Below are 18970 nucleotides of genomic sequence, written 5' to 3' on the forward strand. Positions count from 1 at the left end.
CCTCCTATTCTAGATGGCTGCTACTGTTCTTAATCTAGATGGCTGCTACTGTTCCTAATCTAGATGGCTGCTACTGTTCTTAATCTAGATGGCTGCTACTGTTCCTAATCTAGATGGCTGGTACTGTTCCTAATCTAGATGGCTGCTACTGTTCCTAATCTAGATGGCTGCTACTGTTCCTAATCTAGATGGCTGCTACTGTTCCTAATCTAGATGGCTGCTACTGTTCCTAATCTAGATGGCTGCTACTGTTCCTAATCTAGATGGCTGCTACTCCTCCTAATCTAGATGGCTGGTACTGTTCCTAATCTAGATGGCTGCTACTGTTCCTATTCTAGATGGCTGCTACTGTTCCTAATCTAGATGGCTGCTACTGTTCCTAATCTAGATGGCTGCTACTGTTCCTAATCTAGATGGCTGCTACTGTTCCTAATCTAGCTGGCTGCTACTGTTCTTAATCTAGATGGCTCTTACTGTTCCTAATCTAGCTGGCTGCTACTGTTCTTAATCTAGATGGCTCTTACTGTTCCTAATCTAGATGGCTGCTACTGTTCTTAATCTAGATGGCTCTTACTGTTCCTAATCTAGATGGCTGCTACTGTTCCTATTCTAGATGGCTGCTACTGTTCCTAATCTAGATGGCTGCTACTCCTCCTAATCTAGATGGCTGCTACTGTTCCTAATCTAGATGGCTGCTACTCCTCCTTTTCCTTCTCCCTCTCTACCGCTCTCTCCTCTCCCCTTCTCCCTCTCTCGCTGCTCCTCTACCTCTAATAATTCCCCTTTTTACCCCTCTCTCCTCTCCTCTTCCCCTCTCTACCCCTCTCTATCCCTCTCATCTCCTCTCTACCCCTCTCTCCTCTCCTCTCCTCTTCCCCTCTCTACCCCTCTCATCTTCTCTCTACCCCTCTTTCCTCTCCTCTTCCCCTCTCTACCCCTCTCATGTCCTTTCTACCCCTCTCCACCTCTCTCATTCCTTCTCTATCCCTCTCTATCTCTCTCTCCTTCTCCCTCGCTCTCTGCCCTCTACCTCTATCACTTTTCCTCTTTACTCCTCTCTCCTCTCCTCTACCCCTCTCTACCCCTCTCATCTCCTCTATACCCCTCTTTACCCCTCTCTCCTTTTCCCCTCTACTCTCTTTCCCTCTCTACCCTTCTATACTCCTCTCTACCCCTCTCTACTCCTCTCTCCTTTCCTTTACCCCTCTCTTTCCCTCTCTCCTCTCATTTTCCCCTCTTATCCACTTTTTGCCCGATGACAAATGTCATGGGGCCTGCCTGTGTGTGTGTGTGTCTGTGTGAGAGGTAGTGTACAGGGGGCTCATTCAATTCTCTTTTCCAGATCGGAAGCCAAGCATTGTGCAGAACGATTATCTCCTGTGTGCTGCACCGGTGCTGTATGAAGTCGGACAGTAAGTAGTCCATGGGAAGGTGGTTCTATAAAGTGTGTGTGTGTGTATTTGACCCATAATCTGACCATAAACAGGCAGGCACAGCAGAGCTAATATATAGCAGAGGCTGTTCCTCTCTCATGTCATCGGTTTAATCCTCAGCAACAACCCCTGATACTGATGTTCTCTCTAATACAATCTATTTTAAAAAATACGATTACAGTAGCAGTTGGAAAAATATTTGGTTCTGAATGTATCGCAAGAATCAAACTCAGGCCGGGGCGGGGCGGGCCGGGGCAGTACGGGGCGGGCCGGGGGTGGGGCCGGGGCGGGGGCGGGCCGGGGGCGGGCCGTGGGCGGGCCGGGGGCGGGGTAGTGGGTAAACACATCTGGTTAGGGGCCTTTAAAGGGATGTGACAGATGCAGCATTTCACTTCTCCACACTCTCACCATTTAAATAATTCACCAACGCTACTGTGACAATCCCCTTTCCTGCCCATCCCTGCCCCCTCCGGACCCCCTCCGGACCACCTGCATCATGGAATCATGGAGCGCCTGAAAGTTCTCTCTCCGACTCCGTCCATCTGTCTGCCTCCGCTTCGTCAGAAGCACTAATGTCACTGTTGAGTCGAAGATAGCCAGGGGGCGATCGGCTGGTTAGAACGGTAGCAGGGGGGGAAAAGCCGGTAAATAGTTGAAGAATGACTATAGAGTTTAGATCTCTTTGTGTTCTCTGGTTTGGTCTACAGCGTGTGTCATGTAGCCCCTATAGATGGCTTTGTGTTCTCTGGTTTGGTCTACAGCGTGTGTCATGTAGCCCCTATAGATGGCTTTGTGTTCTCTGGTTTGGTCTACAGCGTGTGTCATGTAGCCCCTATAGATCTCTTTGTGTTCTCTGGTTTGGTCTACAGCGTGTGTCATGTAGCCCCTATAGATGGCTTTGTGTTATGCATGTACTGGTAGGAGCGTTGGCATGTTTCAGGCCTGGAACGAGGGCATCTGTTCCTCCACCTCTCCACCATATCACCCCATTAGCCCCCCACCCCACCAATACCTTTCATCAATGCAACAAAATACTGTCTGTTATGCACCAACTAATATGCACAGCAAGTCATTAGTAGCAATCCAGATATTTCGCTGGTTTGATAGTTCAGCGGAAACTAGGGTTGAAAAGGAGAAACATCAGGACCATAGTTTCTGTTCTACAAAAACAAAAACAGGTCAATAAAACATGAATATATCCTTCTGTCTCTCCCGTATTTTCTTGTAACTTCAGATGCTTTTAAAATGCTGTGACCCTTAACAAAAATAAAAACATGAACAAATCACGTAAAAAATTATATAGAAATATATTAAAAAATAGAAATATATATATATATGTTTTTGGACAAATGGATTTTCCACATGACTCAGACATGTGGTTTCCTAATATTTCACATGTCATATTCTACATGTTTCACATGTCATATTCTACGTTTCACATGTCATATTCTACGTTTCACATGTCATATTCTATGTTTCACATGTTATTTTCTACGTTTCACATGTCATATTCTAATATTTCACATCATATTCTAAATTTCACATGTCATATTCTAATATTTCACATGTCATATTTTAAATTTCACATGCTTTTAGTAACCAGTGGGATTAGAACCCAGTTCTCCCACGCGAGAAGCCAATGTCTTAACCATTAGACCAAGAGGGCTGTATATTTATTATCAATTTCTCTCAGTCTCAGAATATTGACTGTTCAATTGAAATAAATGTGCTTTCAAACGTTACATTTAATAGAGATAATCGTAGGATTTTCTGTAAATAATCACGATTAATCCCAAAATCAGAATTTGATCAAATTGAGTTGTAATTTACGAATTTTTAAATAATATATAAAAAGCATTTTAAGAATATTGACATCTTGATTTTTTCCAAAGTAACAGTTAGCAAAGTAACAAGTTAGGTAAATTGATAAGCACACTTTCTTTAAAATAGTCTATTAACGCACCCGATCAAAATCCGCCGGTTTAAAATAGAGATATTTGTTTTTTGCATGGGGTGAGTCTCCACATCTGCCTTCTGCACCAGGAGACCAGGACCAGGAGACATCCCCATAATTGGTGTTCTTACGAAAATGTCTGTAGTGTCCGAAACCGTTTGGGCTACAAACTAATATAACTCCACTATGGAAAGTGGAGACTCTCACCAACACGATGGTGTTCTTTTGTTTTGTTCCTCTGAAGATATCCCGGTACCGGTTTACCGGTTTAATAATTGAATGGAAGTATGGAGATATTTTTGCGTTAACAAATGAAAGGAGTTAACCTCCAATGTCAACTTTTGACCTCATATTATTCTTTAAAGCTGTATACTGAAGATGATGTATTTGGGATGTTTTCAGTGTATTTTGGACACTTACAGACAATGTGATTTATCACGATAAAACAAAAAAAATGACTGCACTAAAATGACAAAAAGTTAACTTCGGTTAACTGATTAACCCTAATTCAAAAGCATCTCTTTGTTCGAAAGTATCTGTTTACATTCATTCCAAAAGCAAACACATTCACACATTTTCAAATGCATTAATATCCCTTTTAGCCCTTGTGTACTAAATTTAACTGAAAAACAATGGACAGCTAACAATAACAGTAATAGCAATGGACAGCTAACAATAACAGTATTAACAATGGACAGCTAACAATAACAGTAATAACAATGGAGAGCTAACAATAACAGTAATAACAATGGACAGCTAACAATAACAGTAATAGCAATGGACAGCTAACAATAACAGTATTAACAATGGACAGCTAACAATAACAGTAATAACAATGGACAGCTAACAATAACAGTAATAACAATGGACAGCTAACAATAACAGTAATAGCAATGGACAGCTAACAATAACAGTATTAACAATGGACAGCTAACAATAACAGTAATAACAATGGACAGCTAACAATAACAGTAATAACAATGGAGAGCTAACAATAACAGTAATAACAATGGACAGCTAACAATAACAGAAGTTAAAAATAGATAGCTAGGATGAAATGGAAGGCTAGTTATTGCCTATCAATAAGTTAGCCTGCGGTTAGCAATTAGCATGTGACCATTAGATTAAAATCAAACATAAAGTGACTTTCTAAAATACATATCATTAGCATGGTTCATATGTCCATGTGTAAATACACTCAATGTGAGCCCTTGTTATGTAAAAATAAAACCATTTAAGAGCCAAAACATTTATAATGAAAATATAAAAAAAAACATTTAAAATGCCATCTTGTTCTCATCGACTAGCTAGCTAATTAGCTTGGTTACGCACATGTAAATGAAAAAATCTCACTAGTTTTTTCACTCGGTCCAAACAATTAAATGATGCATCAAAATGACCTGAAAACTCAAAAACAGTTGAGTTAATCTCTAGATTTTTGAAAACGTCACCAAACGTTCAAACCAGAAAACAGAATTTAAAAAAAATAAGGAGACACGGAGAGCTAGTTTCTCTGTTCTTTTCACTGGTCACCGACCAACGTACGAAGAAGAGAGGGGTGCGCCTGCAGCAGTACCAGTCTGAATGCCTCCCCCTAGTGGTAGCACTAAGTATACATGTATATCAATGCAGCACCGTGGAGGACTATAATAATAATGGAGTGGAGGACTATAATAATAATGGAGTGGAGGACTATAATAATAATGGAGTGGAGGACTATAATAATAATGGAGTGGAGGACTATAATAATAATGGAGTGGAGGACTATAATAATAATGGAGTGGAGGACTATAATAATAATGGAGTGGAGGACTATAATAATAATGGAGTGGATGACTATAATAATAATGGAGTGGATGACTATAATAATAATGGAGTGGAGGACTATAATAATAATGGAGTGGAGGACTATAATAATAATGGAGTGGAGGACTATAATAATAATGGAGTGGAGGACTTTAATAATAATGGAGCGGATGACTATAATAATAATGGAGCGGATGACTATAATAATAATGGAGTGGAGGACTATAATAATAATGGAGTGGAGGACTATAATAATAATGGAGTGGATGACTATAATAATAATGGAGCGGAGGACTATAATAATGGAGTGGAGGACTATAATAATAATGGAGTGGAGGACTATAATAATAATGGAGTGGATGACTATAATAATAATGGAGCGGAGGACTATAATAATAATGGAGTGGAGGACTATAATAATAATGGAGTGGATGGCTCAGAAAGAATAAGAAAAAAAAGAATGCCCTTGAATTAAATAAAAGTTTCTATGGAATTTACAGTCACATATTGTACTTACATTTTTTTCCACATATGATTGTTTTTCACGTGTGAACTTGCAATTCTACATGTGAAAGTGAGATTGACATGTGGAGTTTTCTTACATGTGAAACTGCAAATACGATTTTCACATGATATTTTGAAATTAACATGTGAGGTGAAAACATGTTATTACACTAATGTAAAAGGTGGTGTTTGACATGTGAAAGGTGGTGTTTGACATGTAAAAGGTGGTGTTTGACATGTGAAAGGTTGTGTTTGACATGTGAAAGGTGGTGTTTGACATGTAAAAGATGGTGTTAGCATGTGAAAGGTGGTGTTTGACATGTGAAAGGTGGTATTTGACATGTAAAAGATGGTGTTAGCATGTGAAAGGTGGTGTTAGCATGTGAAAGGTGGTGTTTGACATGTAAAAGATGGTGTTAGCATGTGAAAGGTGGTGTTAGCATGTGAAAGGTGGTGTTTGACATGTGAAAGGTGGTGTTAGCATGTGAAAGATGGTGTTTGAAATGTGAAAGATGGTGTTAGCATGTGAAAGGTGGTGTTAGCATGTGAAAGGTGGTGTTAGCATGTGAAAGGTGGTGTTAGCATGTGAAAGGTGGTGTTAGCATGTGAAAGGTGGTGTTTGACATGTGAAAGGTGGTGTTTGACATGTAAAAGATGGTGTTAGCATGTGAAAGGTGGTGTTTGACATGTGAAAGGTGGTGTTTGACATGTAAAAGATGGTGTTATTATGTGAAAGGTGGTGTTAGCATGTGAAAGGTGGTGTTTGACATGTAAAAGATGGTATTAGCATGTGAAAGGTGGTGTTAGCATGTGAAAGGTGGTGTTTGACATGTGAAAGGTGGTGTTAGCATGTGAAAGGTGGTGTTTGACATGTGAAAGATGGTGTTAGCATGTGAAAGGTGGTGTTTGACATGTGAAAGGTGGTGTTAGCATGTGAAAGGTGGTGTTTAACATGTGAAAGATGGTGTTAGCATGTGAAAGGTGGTGTTTGACATGTGAAAGGTGGTGTTAGCATGTGAAAGGTGGTGTTTAACATGTGAAAGATGGTGTTAGCATGTGAAAGGTGGTGTTTGACATGTGAAAGGTGGTGTTAGCATGTGAAAGGTGGTGTTTAACATGTGAAAGATGGTGTTAGCATGTGAAAGGTGGTGTTTGACATGTGAAAGGTGGTATTTGACATGTGAAAGGTGGTGTTTGACATGTGAAAGGTGGTGTTAGCATGTGAAAGCTGGTGTTAGCATGTGAAAGGTGGTGTTAGCATGTGAAAACACGATTTTCACATGTCAAACTGCATAGATGGGAGATGGGTTGAGTTGAGGTTAGTGACAGGCCTCCTCGCAATATGTTCAACCTGAATAATTCACACTCATAAATTTCTCCCTGTTTCTTTGGTGCGGGAGTGACAGTTGAAGACAGGGCTCCAGCTGTTAAATTGAGCCAGGGTTATATCTGAATAAATGGGTGATGAGAGGGTTGAGATGAGGTTATGTCTGAATAGATGGGTGATGAGAGGGTTGAGATGAGGTTATGTCTGAATAGATGGGTGATGAGAGGGGTGAGATGAGGTTATGTCTGAATAGATGGGTGATGAGAGGGGGAATGTCATGAACAGGTGATCATTCAGGGATCACTCTAAGACCCTGTAAAGACTGACACACTTTCCCAGGGAGGGCCTGGCTGACATGGCTGACATGGCTGACATGGCTGACATGGCTGACATGGCTGACCTGGCTGACATGGCTGACCTGGCTGACCTGGCTGACATGGCTGACATGGCTGACCTGGTTGACATGGCTGACCTGGCTGACCTGGCTGACCTGGTTGACATGGCTGACCTGGCTGACCTGGTAGACCTGGCTGACCTGGCTGACATGGCTGACCTGGCTGACCTGGTAGACCTGGCTGACCTGGCTGACATGGCTGACATGGCTGACCTGGTAGACCTGGCTGACCTGGCTGACCTGGGTGACCTGGCTGACCTCTCCTTGTGTTACTGGAGATCTCTAAACTGGAATGTAGAGAAAGACCTGGGGTATCAACTACTATTTGAAATCATAATTTTTCTGGGCTTAATTGAGCTTGCCTGTCTTAATGGACCAATAGAATAGTCCCAAAAGGGTAAACCCCGCCCATCTGGCACTCCAGGCAGGCTAAAGTAAACACTCAAAGTATTTGAAATATTTAAAGTAGTATTTGAACCCAGGTCTGGTCATTGGAGATCTCTGAACTGGGATGTGAAAACTTGTCTTTCCCTCTAGTGATCTCCTTGTCTAGCGGCTTCTGTCGGATCGCCTCATCGTCCGACGTGACGCTAAGCGTTAGCGATGCGATACAGCTGGACCAGCTGACTCCGAAGTCAGTAATGGCTTTCCAACGTTTCCTTAAAGACGGGGAAATTTAGGAGGTTGAATTATTCAGGGTTAAACATATTGCGAGGCCTGTCACTAAGTTGTGGAAACGTCACTCTGCAGAAGGACGTGTCACAGATACAGCCCCTCCTTAATGTGTTCCACAATAACAGTAAAAGTCACAGACACGGCCCCTCCTTAATCAAATCAAATCAAATTGTATTAGTCACATGCGCCGAATAAAACAGGTGTAGACCTCACAGTGAAATGCTTACTTACGAGCCCCTAACCAACAACGCAGTTTCAAAAAATACAGATAAGAATAAGGAATAAAAGTAACAAGTAATTTAAAAGCAGCAGTAAAATAACAATAGCGAGACGATATACAGGGGGGTACCGGTACAGAGTCAATGTGCGGGGGCACCGGTTAGTTGAGGTAGTATGTACATGTACATTAAAGTGACTACGCATAGCTGATAACAACAGAGAGTAGCAGGTGAGTAAAAGAGAGGGAGTGGGGAGTGGGACACACACAATGCAAATAGTCTGGGTAGCCATTTGATTAGATGTTCAGGAGTCTTATAGCTTGGGGATAGAAGCTGTTTAGAAGCCTCTTGGACCTAGACTTTGGCGCTCCGGTACCGCTTGCCGTGTGGTAGCAGAGAGAATAGTCTATGACTGGGGTGGCTGTAGTCCTTGACAATTCTTAGGTCCTTCCTCTGACACTCCCTGGTGTAGAGGTCCTGGATGGCAGGAAGCTTGGCCCCAGTGATGTAATGGGCCGTTCGCACTACCCTCTGTAGTGCCTTGCGGTCGGAGGCTGAGTAGTTGCCATACCAGGTAGTGATGCAACCAGTCAGGATGATCTCTATGGTGCAGCTGTAGAATCTTTTGAGGATCTGAGGACCCATGCCAAATCTTTTCACTCTCCTGAGAGGGAATAATGTATTCCACAATACCAGTAAAAGCCAAGTCACAGACACAGCCCCTCCTTAATGTATTCCACAATACCAGTCAACGCCAAGTGGACAGAAACAAAATCATGTGGCGTACTCTTTTTTAAATGGACATAAATTGTTTAGTTATTCACGCTTTTTCGTGATATCCATTTGGTAGTTACAGTCTTGTCCCATACAGTCTTGTCCCAACTCCCGTAAGGACTCGGGAGAGGAGAAGGTTGAGAGTCGCGCGTCCTCCGAAACACAACCCTGCCAAGCCACACTGCCCACTTAACCTGGAAGCCGGCCGCACCAATGTGTCGGAGGAAACACCTGCAACTGGTGACCGAATTCAGCGTGCATGCGCCCGGCCCGCCACAAGGAATCGCTAGAGCTCGATGGGACAAGGACATCCCAGCCGACCACACCCCTCCCCTAACCCGGACAACGCTGGGCCAATCGGGTCTCCCGGTTGCGGCCGGCTTTGACACAGCCTGAGCGCGAACTCGGGTCTCTAGTGACGACTCAAGCACTGCGATGCAGTGCCTTAGACCGCTGCGCCACTCGGAAGGCTGGCATTAACCCTTTACAGTCGTGGGAATAGACCTAAATGTAAATGTTTTTTTTACAGAAGAAATGTGAAAAGCATATGCGTAACCATGGTGGCAATTGAAAGGGAACAGTTTGGAGATAATGGGGAAGTGATTAGACCAAAGGTCAAAGGTGAGGACATACTGTAACAGTTCACCTGATACAAGACTGAATTTAATTCACATTAAACAAACATAGTCTTTATTCTGTTCAGAACTACCCAGGATATGACGTCATGTCACCTTGTAACTGTAAATCTAACATAGTCTTTATTCTGTTCAGAACTACCCAGGATATGACGTCATCTTGTAACTGTAAATCTAACATGGTGATCATAAACGGTGACACTGTTTTAGTACATGAGTTTTATGATTAGGAAATGTGAAGCGCACATTTGGACTGGGTGTTTGGCTTGCTTGTATCACATCAAAGCGGTATTTATTATATTCCTCAACGTCTCATCTTTGAAAATAGATAGTCCTCTGAATTAACAGCATCTTCCTCAATCAGACAACAAAAAACAGAGCAAAAGTTGACTAATTACCGGGAGGGATGGGGACAACTTCTTGTGGCGTGAGGTGCTCAAGTTCAGAACGTCTGTCAGTCAAAACCCATACAGAGCTGTGAAGCACAGATCCTGACCTCTGACGTCATGTATAGCATGTTACTGTACAGCCACTGAGCTCTGACCTCATGTATAACATGTTACTGTTTTTTATTTTTTATTTTTTTTATTTTACCGTTATTTTACCAGGTAAGTTGACTGAGAACACGTTCTCATTTGCAGCAACGACCTGGGGAATAGTTACAGGGGAGAGGAGGGGGATGAATGAGCCAATTATAAACTGTACAGCCACTGACGTCTGACCTCATGTATAGCATGTTACTGTACAGCCACTGAGCTCTGACCTCATGTATAGCATGTTTGTGCGAGTGTAAAGGGCTACTTGTGGAAATAAGAGAGGTGACATAAAGAGTGAATTTGAGGTCAGGTCTATTTCAGATCCAGTGCCGTCACACACACACACACACACACACACACACACACACACACACACACACACACACACACACACACACACACACACACACACACACACACACACACACACACACACACACACACACACCTTCCCATCTCACACACACTTTCATCTTCCACACACACGTTCAAACCACACACACACACACACACACACACAGCCAGGCGAACACTCCAACCAGCCAATAGACAGTGTTTTACAGACTTCTCTAATGGGATGTGGTGTAATAGACATATGGAAATAGCTCTGCCGTTCATCATTAGGCTTTTAATTGCACCGTTTTGGCCTCCTCCACCTCTTGTTAAATAAGTCATAGGGGTCTGGTTTTGGCCTCCTCCACCTCTTGTTAAATAAGTCATAGGGTCTGGTTTTGGCCTCCTCCACCTCTTGTTAAATAAGTCATAGGGTCTGGTTTTGGCCTCCTCCACCTCTTGTTAAATAAGTCATAGGGTCTGGTTTTGGCCTCCTCCACCTCTTGTTAAATAAGTCATAGGGTCTGGTTTTGGCCTCCTCCACCTCTTGTTAAATAAGTCATAGGGTCTGGTTTTGGCCTCCTCCACCTCTTGTTAAATAAGTCATAGGGTCTGGTTTTGGCCTCCTCCACCTCTTGTTAAATAAGTCATAGGGTCTGGTTTTGGCCTCCTCCACCTCTTGTTAAATAAGTCATAGGGTCTGGTTTTGGCCTCCTCCACCTCTTGTTAAATAAGTCATAGGGTCTGGTTTTGGCCTCCTCCACCTCTTGTTAAATAAGTCATAGGGTCTGGTTTTGGCCTCCTCCACCTCTTGTTAAATAAGTCATAGGGTCTGGTTTTGGCCTCCTCCACCTCTTGTTAAATAAGTCATAGGGTCTGGTTTTGGCCTCCTCCACCTCTTGTTAAATAAGTCATAGGGTCTGGTTTTGGCCTCCTCCACCTCTTGTTAAATAAGTCATAGGGTCTGGTTTTGGCCTCCTCCACCTCTTGTTAAATAAGTCATAGGGTCTGGTTTTGGCCTCCTCCACCTCTTGTTAAATAAGTCATAGGGTCTGGTTTTGGCCTCCTCCACCTCTTGTTAAATAAGTCATAGGGTCTGGTTTTGGCCTCCTCCACCTCTTGTTAAATAAGTCATAGGGTCTGAAACGGCACCTTATTCCCTATATAGTGCACTTCATTTGACCAGGGCCCGGCCAAACTGCACCTTATTCCCTATATAGTGCACTGCATTTGACCAGGGCCCGGCCAAACTGCACCTTATTCCCTATATAGTGCACTGCATTTGACCAGGGCCCTAGTCTTTTTGTAGTGTGGTGTTAACGTTGTGTGTTTCTAGGTCGATGGACGTGCTGATCAGTCTGAACCACGGGAAATCCTAACGTTGTGTGTTTCTAGGTCGATGGACGTGCTGATCAGTCTGAACCACGGGAAATCCTTTATCTCTAGTGCCTTCACCATCCACGCCTCAACATGTGTGAGTTTACCTTCTGCTTCTGTAATGCTTACAATCTTTCTTCTTTTCTGTCTACAGTAGTTTTAGTCTAAAACTCTCTGTATCTACCAGTCGTGTGTTTAACGTTTAATGCTTGTGTGTTTATCTACTGTTGTACTGTGTATGATGTGTGTGTGTATGTAACATGTATCTAACATGTGTGTGTATGTATGTAACATGTGTGTGTATGTATCTAACATGTGTGTGTATGTAACATGTATCTAACATGTGTGTGTGTATGTAACATGTATCTAACATGTGTGTATGTATGTAACATTTATCTAACATGTGTGTGTATGTAACATGTATCTAACATGTGTGTGTATGTAACATGTATCTAACATGTGTGTGTGTATGTAACATGTATCTAACATGTGTGTATGTATGTAACATGTATCTAACATGTGTGTGTATGTATGTAACATGTATCTAACATGTGTGTATGTATGTAACATGTATCTAACATGTGTGTATGTATGTAACATGTATCTAACATGTGTGTGTATGTATTTAACATGTGTGTGCATGTATCTAACATGTATCTAACATGTGTGTGTATGTATTTAACATGTGTGTGCATGTATCTAACATGTATCTAACATGTGTGTGTATGTATTTAACATGTGTATGCATGTATCTAACATGTGTGTATGTATCTAGCGTGTGTCTAACATGTGTGTGTATGTATCTAATGTGTGTGTGTGTGTGTGTGTGTGTATAACGTGTGTGTATGTGTATAACGTGTGTGTGTGTGTATCTAATGTGTGTGTGTGTGTGTGTATAACGTGTGTGTATGTGTATAACGTGTGTGTGTGTGTATAACGTGTATCTAACGTGTGTGTGTGTATCTAACGTGTGTATTATTGTCTCTCTGTCAGTCGGACGGCTTCGCTGTAGCCATAACTCTCCTGGTGCTGTTGTTACTGGCAGCGTTGGTAGCTGCTTGGTGGTTCTGGCCTCTCTGCTGCACCGTGGTGAGTCCTACAACACTGTTTATAGCGTAGCTAATAACATGAAACACATTTAGAAACACACACACATATGGTCCTGCCCTTGGGGTTCATCTGGATTGAAAATGCAGAACGTTAATTGAAATGTTTTGTGATGAGCCATTTGTTGGGTAAGTAAGTGACACTACGAAAACACTACGTCGTTACTCTGGAAGTTGTCTTTGTGTATTTTGAAATAATCTCCTAAATGTGTCCTTCTTGTAAACCAGAATGTCCCTCTTTAACTAAAAGTCTGTTGCAACAGAGATTGTATCTCAATGAGCATAAACTGTATAAATAAAGGTGACAGAGTGAACACGAACCCTGAGTTTTCCTGGAGACAGTTCATGAAAAGTAAAGACAATCAAACCCAGAGAGAACATATATGACCATAACTGTACCCCAGCAGCAGCATCTCTCTCTCTCTCTCTCTCTCTCTCTCTCTCTCTCTCTCTCTCTCTCTCCCTCCCTCCCAAAGCCCCCCCCGCCCAACCACCACAGACAGGCCAGTAATGAACAGTTGTGCATTGTTCAAGAGCTCAGCTGAGATGAGGTGGTGGGCATTGGCAGGTTGGCAGCTCCATTGTTAAGCTTTTCTTCACCTCCCTGTTTTACCTCATACGCCCTGCCCTGCCTGCTGCCTGCCAGCAATGCGCCCCCAGAGAAAGAGCCTCAAATAGGAAGCGATAAGTAAGAAAGGACCTCAAACAGGAAGTGAACAGGAAGTAGTAACCATAGCAATATATATGTATTCTTTTTTAACTCTGTGGTCGGTACCACATTCCGTATCTGGAAACATCAGAGCCGGTTTAGTGTGGCCTGCTTCTGATCTTCCAGGAAGCAAAGTTTTCTTCATTGCTTTTTATTTTTTTGTCAGATTTTTCTATTCTCCTTCTCGTGTTTCTTTTTTTTAATATCACATGTTGACTATGTCATATGTCGTGTTTTCATCCCTTTACGATATATGTCTGAGGAGTTTCAATATGTTCGTATGGAAGCTCATGGATTCTCAATGGTTTATCATCACCATGACAACACCCCCACCCCCCCATAACCCAGTTCACATCTCTCTCTCTCTCTCCACTTAACCATTTAAAGCCCACAATGACCAGACGGTAGTTTCAGGACTTTGTCACGTTCCTGACCTATTTTATGTTATTTTTTGTATATGTTTAGTTGGTCAGGGCGTGAGTTGGGGTGGGCATTGTATGTTTTGTGTTTAGATCACTGTTAATCAGCCTTATATGGTTCTCAATCAGAGACAGGTGGTTTACGTTTTCCTCTGATTGGGAACCATATATAGGCTGGCTGTTCACACTGTTTGTTTGTGGGTGATTGTCTCCTGTGTTTGTGTCTGCGCACCACACGGGATTGTTTCGGTGTTATTTCGTTTGATGTAGTCTGTTTCCTGCTCGTGAGTTCTTCGTGTCTATTATTGTAAGTTCCATGTTCAGGTTTCGTCTACGTTGTCCGTTTGTTATTTTGTATTTCTGAAGTCTAGTTCGTGTCAGTGTTCGTCTGTTTTTTCAATAAATCATTATGTCAGCACACCTCGCTGCGCATTGGTCTACCGATCCTTCTCTCCTCTCCTCGTCCGAGGAGGAGGAGGACGACACCCGTTACAGACTTGTAGAAGGCCTTGCTGTTAAGAGCGTTGGGCCAGTAACTGAAAGGTCACTGGTACGAATCCCCAAATCTGTCGTTGTGCCCTTGAGAAAGGCACAACCCTAACTGCTCTTGTAATTGGCTCTGGAAAAGAGTCTGTTAAATGACTCACTACTGTAGTGGTTCTGGATAAGAGTCTGCTAAATGACTCACTACTGTAGTGGCTCTGGATAAGAGTCTGCTAAATGACTCACTACTGTAGTGGCTCTGGATAAGAGTCTGCTAAATGACTCACTACTGTAGTGTCTCTGGATAAAAGCGTCTGTTCCCCTCTTCGGACATACGTAAATATACCATTATGCCATCACCAATACGTAAATATACCATTATGCCATCACCAATACGTAAATATACCATTATGCTATCACCAATACGTAAATATACCATTATGCCATCACCAATACGTAAATATACCATTATGCCATCACCAATATGTAAATATACCATTATGCCATCACCAATACGTAAATATACCATTATACCATCACCAATATGGAAATATACCATTATACCATCACCAATATGGAAATATACCATTATACCATCACCAATATGGAAATATACCATTATGCCATCACCAACAGCCTCCAAATAATACATATTACCACCAATAGTACTATGCCTCACCTCTGTTTGAGACCCTGACGAGAACACTGGGAGCCCGTCCAGGATGAGATGGAAGCATATTTTGGAAAACCAACAAAGGCATTAGAATGTAAAGCCCCTGCAGCATGTCTGGCCGGGCACTGTGTTTGTCTTGGTACTGAATCTACTGCTGCTCTCCTTCAGGGACCTGGGGACAGAGGGAGAGGAGGAGAGGAGGAGGAGGAGGAGTAGGAGAGGAGGAGGAGAGGGCCATGTGTTGGTTGTTAATATTTCAACCCCCAGTCTGCCAGGTTTCAGCAGGATGAGCCCCATACACACTCAGATACACAACTGGGAACACACACACTTATAGCATGTACACACGCGCACACACACACACACACACACACACACACACACACACACACACACACACACACACACACACACACACACACACACACACACACACACACACACACACACACACACACACACAGACAATATCTCTCTCCTTCCCACATGGAACCCTGCCAGGCACAAGGTCATAAAGGCGGTGTAGTGAATTTTTATTTATTTACATTTTATTTCACCTTTATTTAACCAGGTAGGCAAGTTGAGAACAAGTTCTCATTTACAACTGCGACCTGGCCAAGATAAAGCAAAGCAGTTAGACACATATAACAACACAGAGTTATACATGGAGTAAAACAAACATACAGTCAATAATACAGTAGATAAATAAGTCTATATACAATGTGAGCAAATCAAATCAAAACCAAATCAAATCAAATTTATTTATATAGCCCATCGTACATCAGCTGATATCTCAAAGTACAGAAACCCAGCCTAAAACCCCAAACAGCAAGCAATGCAGGTAATAAATCAGTACCCAAGCTTATGTTCCAGCAGGGTGGCTAGGAAAAACTCCCTAGAACTGCCAAAACCTAGGAAGAAACCTAGAAAGGAACCAGGCTATGAGGGGTGGCCAGTCCTCTTCTGGCTGTGCCGGGTGGAGATTATAACAGAACATGGCCACGATGTTCAAATGTTCATAAATGACCAGCATGGTCAAATAATAATAATCACAGTAGTTGTCGAGGGTGCAGCAAGTCAGCACCTCAGGAGTAAATGTCAGTTGGCTTTTCATAGCCGATCATTAAGAGTATCTCCACCGCTCCTGCGGTCTCTAGAGAGTTGAAAACAGCAGGTCTGGGACAGGTAGCACGTCCGGTGAACAGGTCAGGGTTCTATAGCCGCAACACGGCCAGCAGCACGGCCAGGTGGACTGGGGACAGCAAGAAGTCATCATGTCAGGTCGTCCTGAGGCATGGTCCTAGGGCTCAGGTCCTCCGAGAGAGAGAAAGAAAGAGAGAAAGAGAGAATTAGAGAGAGCATACTTAAATTCACACAGGACACTGGATAAGACAGGAGAAGTACTCCAGATATAACAAACTGACCCTAGCCCCCCGGCACATAAACTACTGCAGCATAAATACTGGAGGCTGAGACAGGAGGGGTCAGGAGACACTGTGGCCCCATCCGATGAGGTGAGGTGAGATAAGGGAGGTAAAGGCAATAAATAGGCCATGGTGGCGAAGTAAATACAATATAGCAATTAAAACACTGGAATGGTAGATGTGCAGTAGATAAGTGTGGAAAGTAGAAATACTGGGGTGCAAAGGAGCAAAATAAATAAATAGTTGTTTGGGCTATTTATAGATGGGTGCAGTGATCCGAGGATCGGTAAGATGGTCAGTTTTACGAGGGTATGTTTGGCTGCATGAGTGAAGGATGCTTTGTTGCGAAATAGGAAGCCAATTCTGGATTTAACTTTGGATTGGAGATGTTTTATGTGAGTCTGGAAGGAGAGTTTAGAGTCTAACCAGACACCTAGGTATTTGTAGTTGTCCACATATTCTAAGTCAGAACCGTCCAGAGTAGCGATGCTGGACGGGCGGGCGGGTGCAGGCAGCGATCGGTTGAAGAGCATGCATTTAGTTTTACTTGCATTTAAGAGCAGTTGGAGGCCACGGAAGGAGAGTTGTATGGCATTGAAGCTCGTCTGGAGGGTTATTAACACAGTGTCCAGAGAAGGGCCAGAATTATACAGAATGGTGTCGTCTGCGTAGAGGTGGATCAGAGACTCACCAGCAGCAAGAGCGACATCATTGATGTATACAGAGAAGAGAGTCGGCCCAAGAATTGAACCCTGTGGCACCCCCATAGAGACTGCCAGAGGCCCGGACAACAGGCCCTCAGATTTGACACACTGAACTCTGTCGGAGAAGTAGTTGGTGAACCAGGCGAGGCATTCATTTGAGAAACCAAGGCTGTTGAGTCTGCTGATGAGGATGTGGTGATTAACAGAGTCGAAAGCCTTGCCCAGGTCAATGAATACGGCTGCACAGTATTGTTTCTTATTGATGGCGGTTAAGATATCGTTTATGACCTTGAGCGTGCCTGAGGTGCACCCATGACCAGCTCTGAAACCAGATTGCATAGCGGAGAAGGTACGGTGGGATTCGAAATGGTCGGTGATCTGTTTGTTAACTTGGCTTTCGAAGACCTTAGAAAGGCAGAGTAGGAGAGATATAGGTCTGTAGCAGTTTGAGTCTAGAGTGTTCCCCCCTTTGAAGAGGGGGATGACCGCAGCTGCTTTCCAATCTTTGGGAATCTCAGACGACACGAAAGAGAGGTTGAACAGGCTAGTAACAGGAAGAAAGAAAGGGTCCAGATTGTCTAGCCCGGCTGATTTGTAGGGGTCCAGATTTTGCAGCTCTTTCAGAACATCAGCTGACTGGATTTGGGAGAAGGAGAAATGGGGAAGGCCTGGGCAAGTTGCTGTGGGGGGTGCAGTGCTGTTGACCAGGGTAGGGGTAGCCAGGTGGAAAGCATGGCCAGCCGTAGAAAAATGCTTATAGAAATTCTCAACTATAGTGGATTTATCGGTGGTGACAGTGTTTCCTAGCCTCAGTGCAGTGGGCAGCTGGGAGGAGGTGCTCTTATTCCCCATGGACTTTACAGTGTCCCAGAACTTTTTTGAGTTTGTGTTGCAGGAAGCAAATTTCTGCTTGAAAAAGCTAGCCTTATTTAAACCTTAAACCTTTATTTATGTTTATAGGAATATAGAACTACACCCCACCCTGATATGAATTACACATTTACATTTACATTTAAGTCATTTAGCAGACGCTCTTATCCAGAGCGACTTACAAGTTGGTGCATTCACCTTATGATGTCCAGTGGAACAACCACTTTACAATAGTGCATCTAACTCTAAGGGGGGGGGGGGGGGGTTAGAAGGATTACTTTATCCTATCCTAGGTATTCCTTAAAGAGGTGGGGTTTCAGGTGTCTCCGGAAGGTGGTGATTGATTCCGCTGACCTGGCGTCGTGGGGGAGTTTGTTCCACCATTGGGGTGCCAGAGCAGCGAACAGTTTTGACTGGGCTGAGCGGGAGCTGTACTTCCTCAGAGGTAGGGAGGCGAGCAGGCCAGAGGTGGATGAACGCAGTGCCCTTGTTTGGGTGTAGGGCCTGATCAGAGCCTGAAGGTACGGAGGTGCCGTTCCCCTCACAGCTCCATAGGCAAGCACCATGGTCTTGTAGCGGATGCGAGCTTCAACTGGAAGCCAGTGGAGAGAGCGGA

At 43.2% G+C, this 18970-nt stretch overlaps 1 protein-coding gene across 3 annotated transcripts in view; it reads left to right on the forward strand.

The window, feature by feature from the left end:
- The window catches only part of LOC139577317 (anthrax toxin receptor 2-like), a 132777-nt gene that overhangs the window by 29082 nt on the left and 84725 nt on the right, over positions 1-18970 (forward strand). For all 3 annotated transcript variants that reach the window (XM_071404332.1, XM_071404330.1, XM_071404331.1), the window contains exons 9-11: positions 1343-1412; positions 11985-12063; positions 12960-13055. In XM_071404332.1, the coding sequence (XP_071260433.1) occupies positions 1343-1412; positions 11985-12063; positions 12960-13055 (245 nt within the window). The remainder of the gene's footprint in view (positions 1-1342; positions 1413-11984; positions 12064-12959; positions 13056-18970) is intronic.

This window comes from Salvelinus alpinus, chromosome 5 (assembly GCF_045679555.1).
Source record: "Salvelinus alpinus chromosome 5, SLU_Salpinus.1, whole genome shotgun sequence".
NCBI lineage: Eukaryota > Metazoa > Chordata > Actinopteri > Salmoniformes > Salmonidae > Salvelinus > Salvelinus alpinus.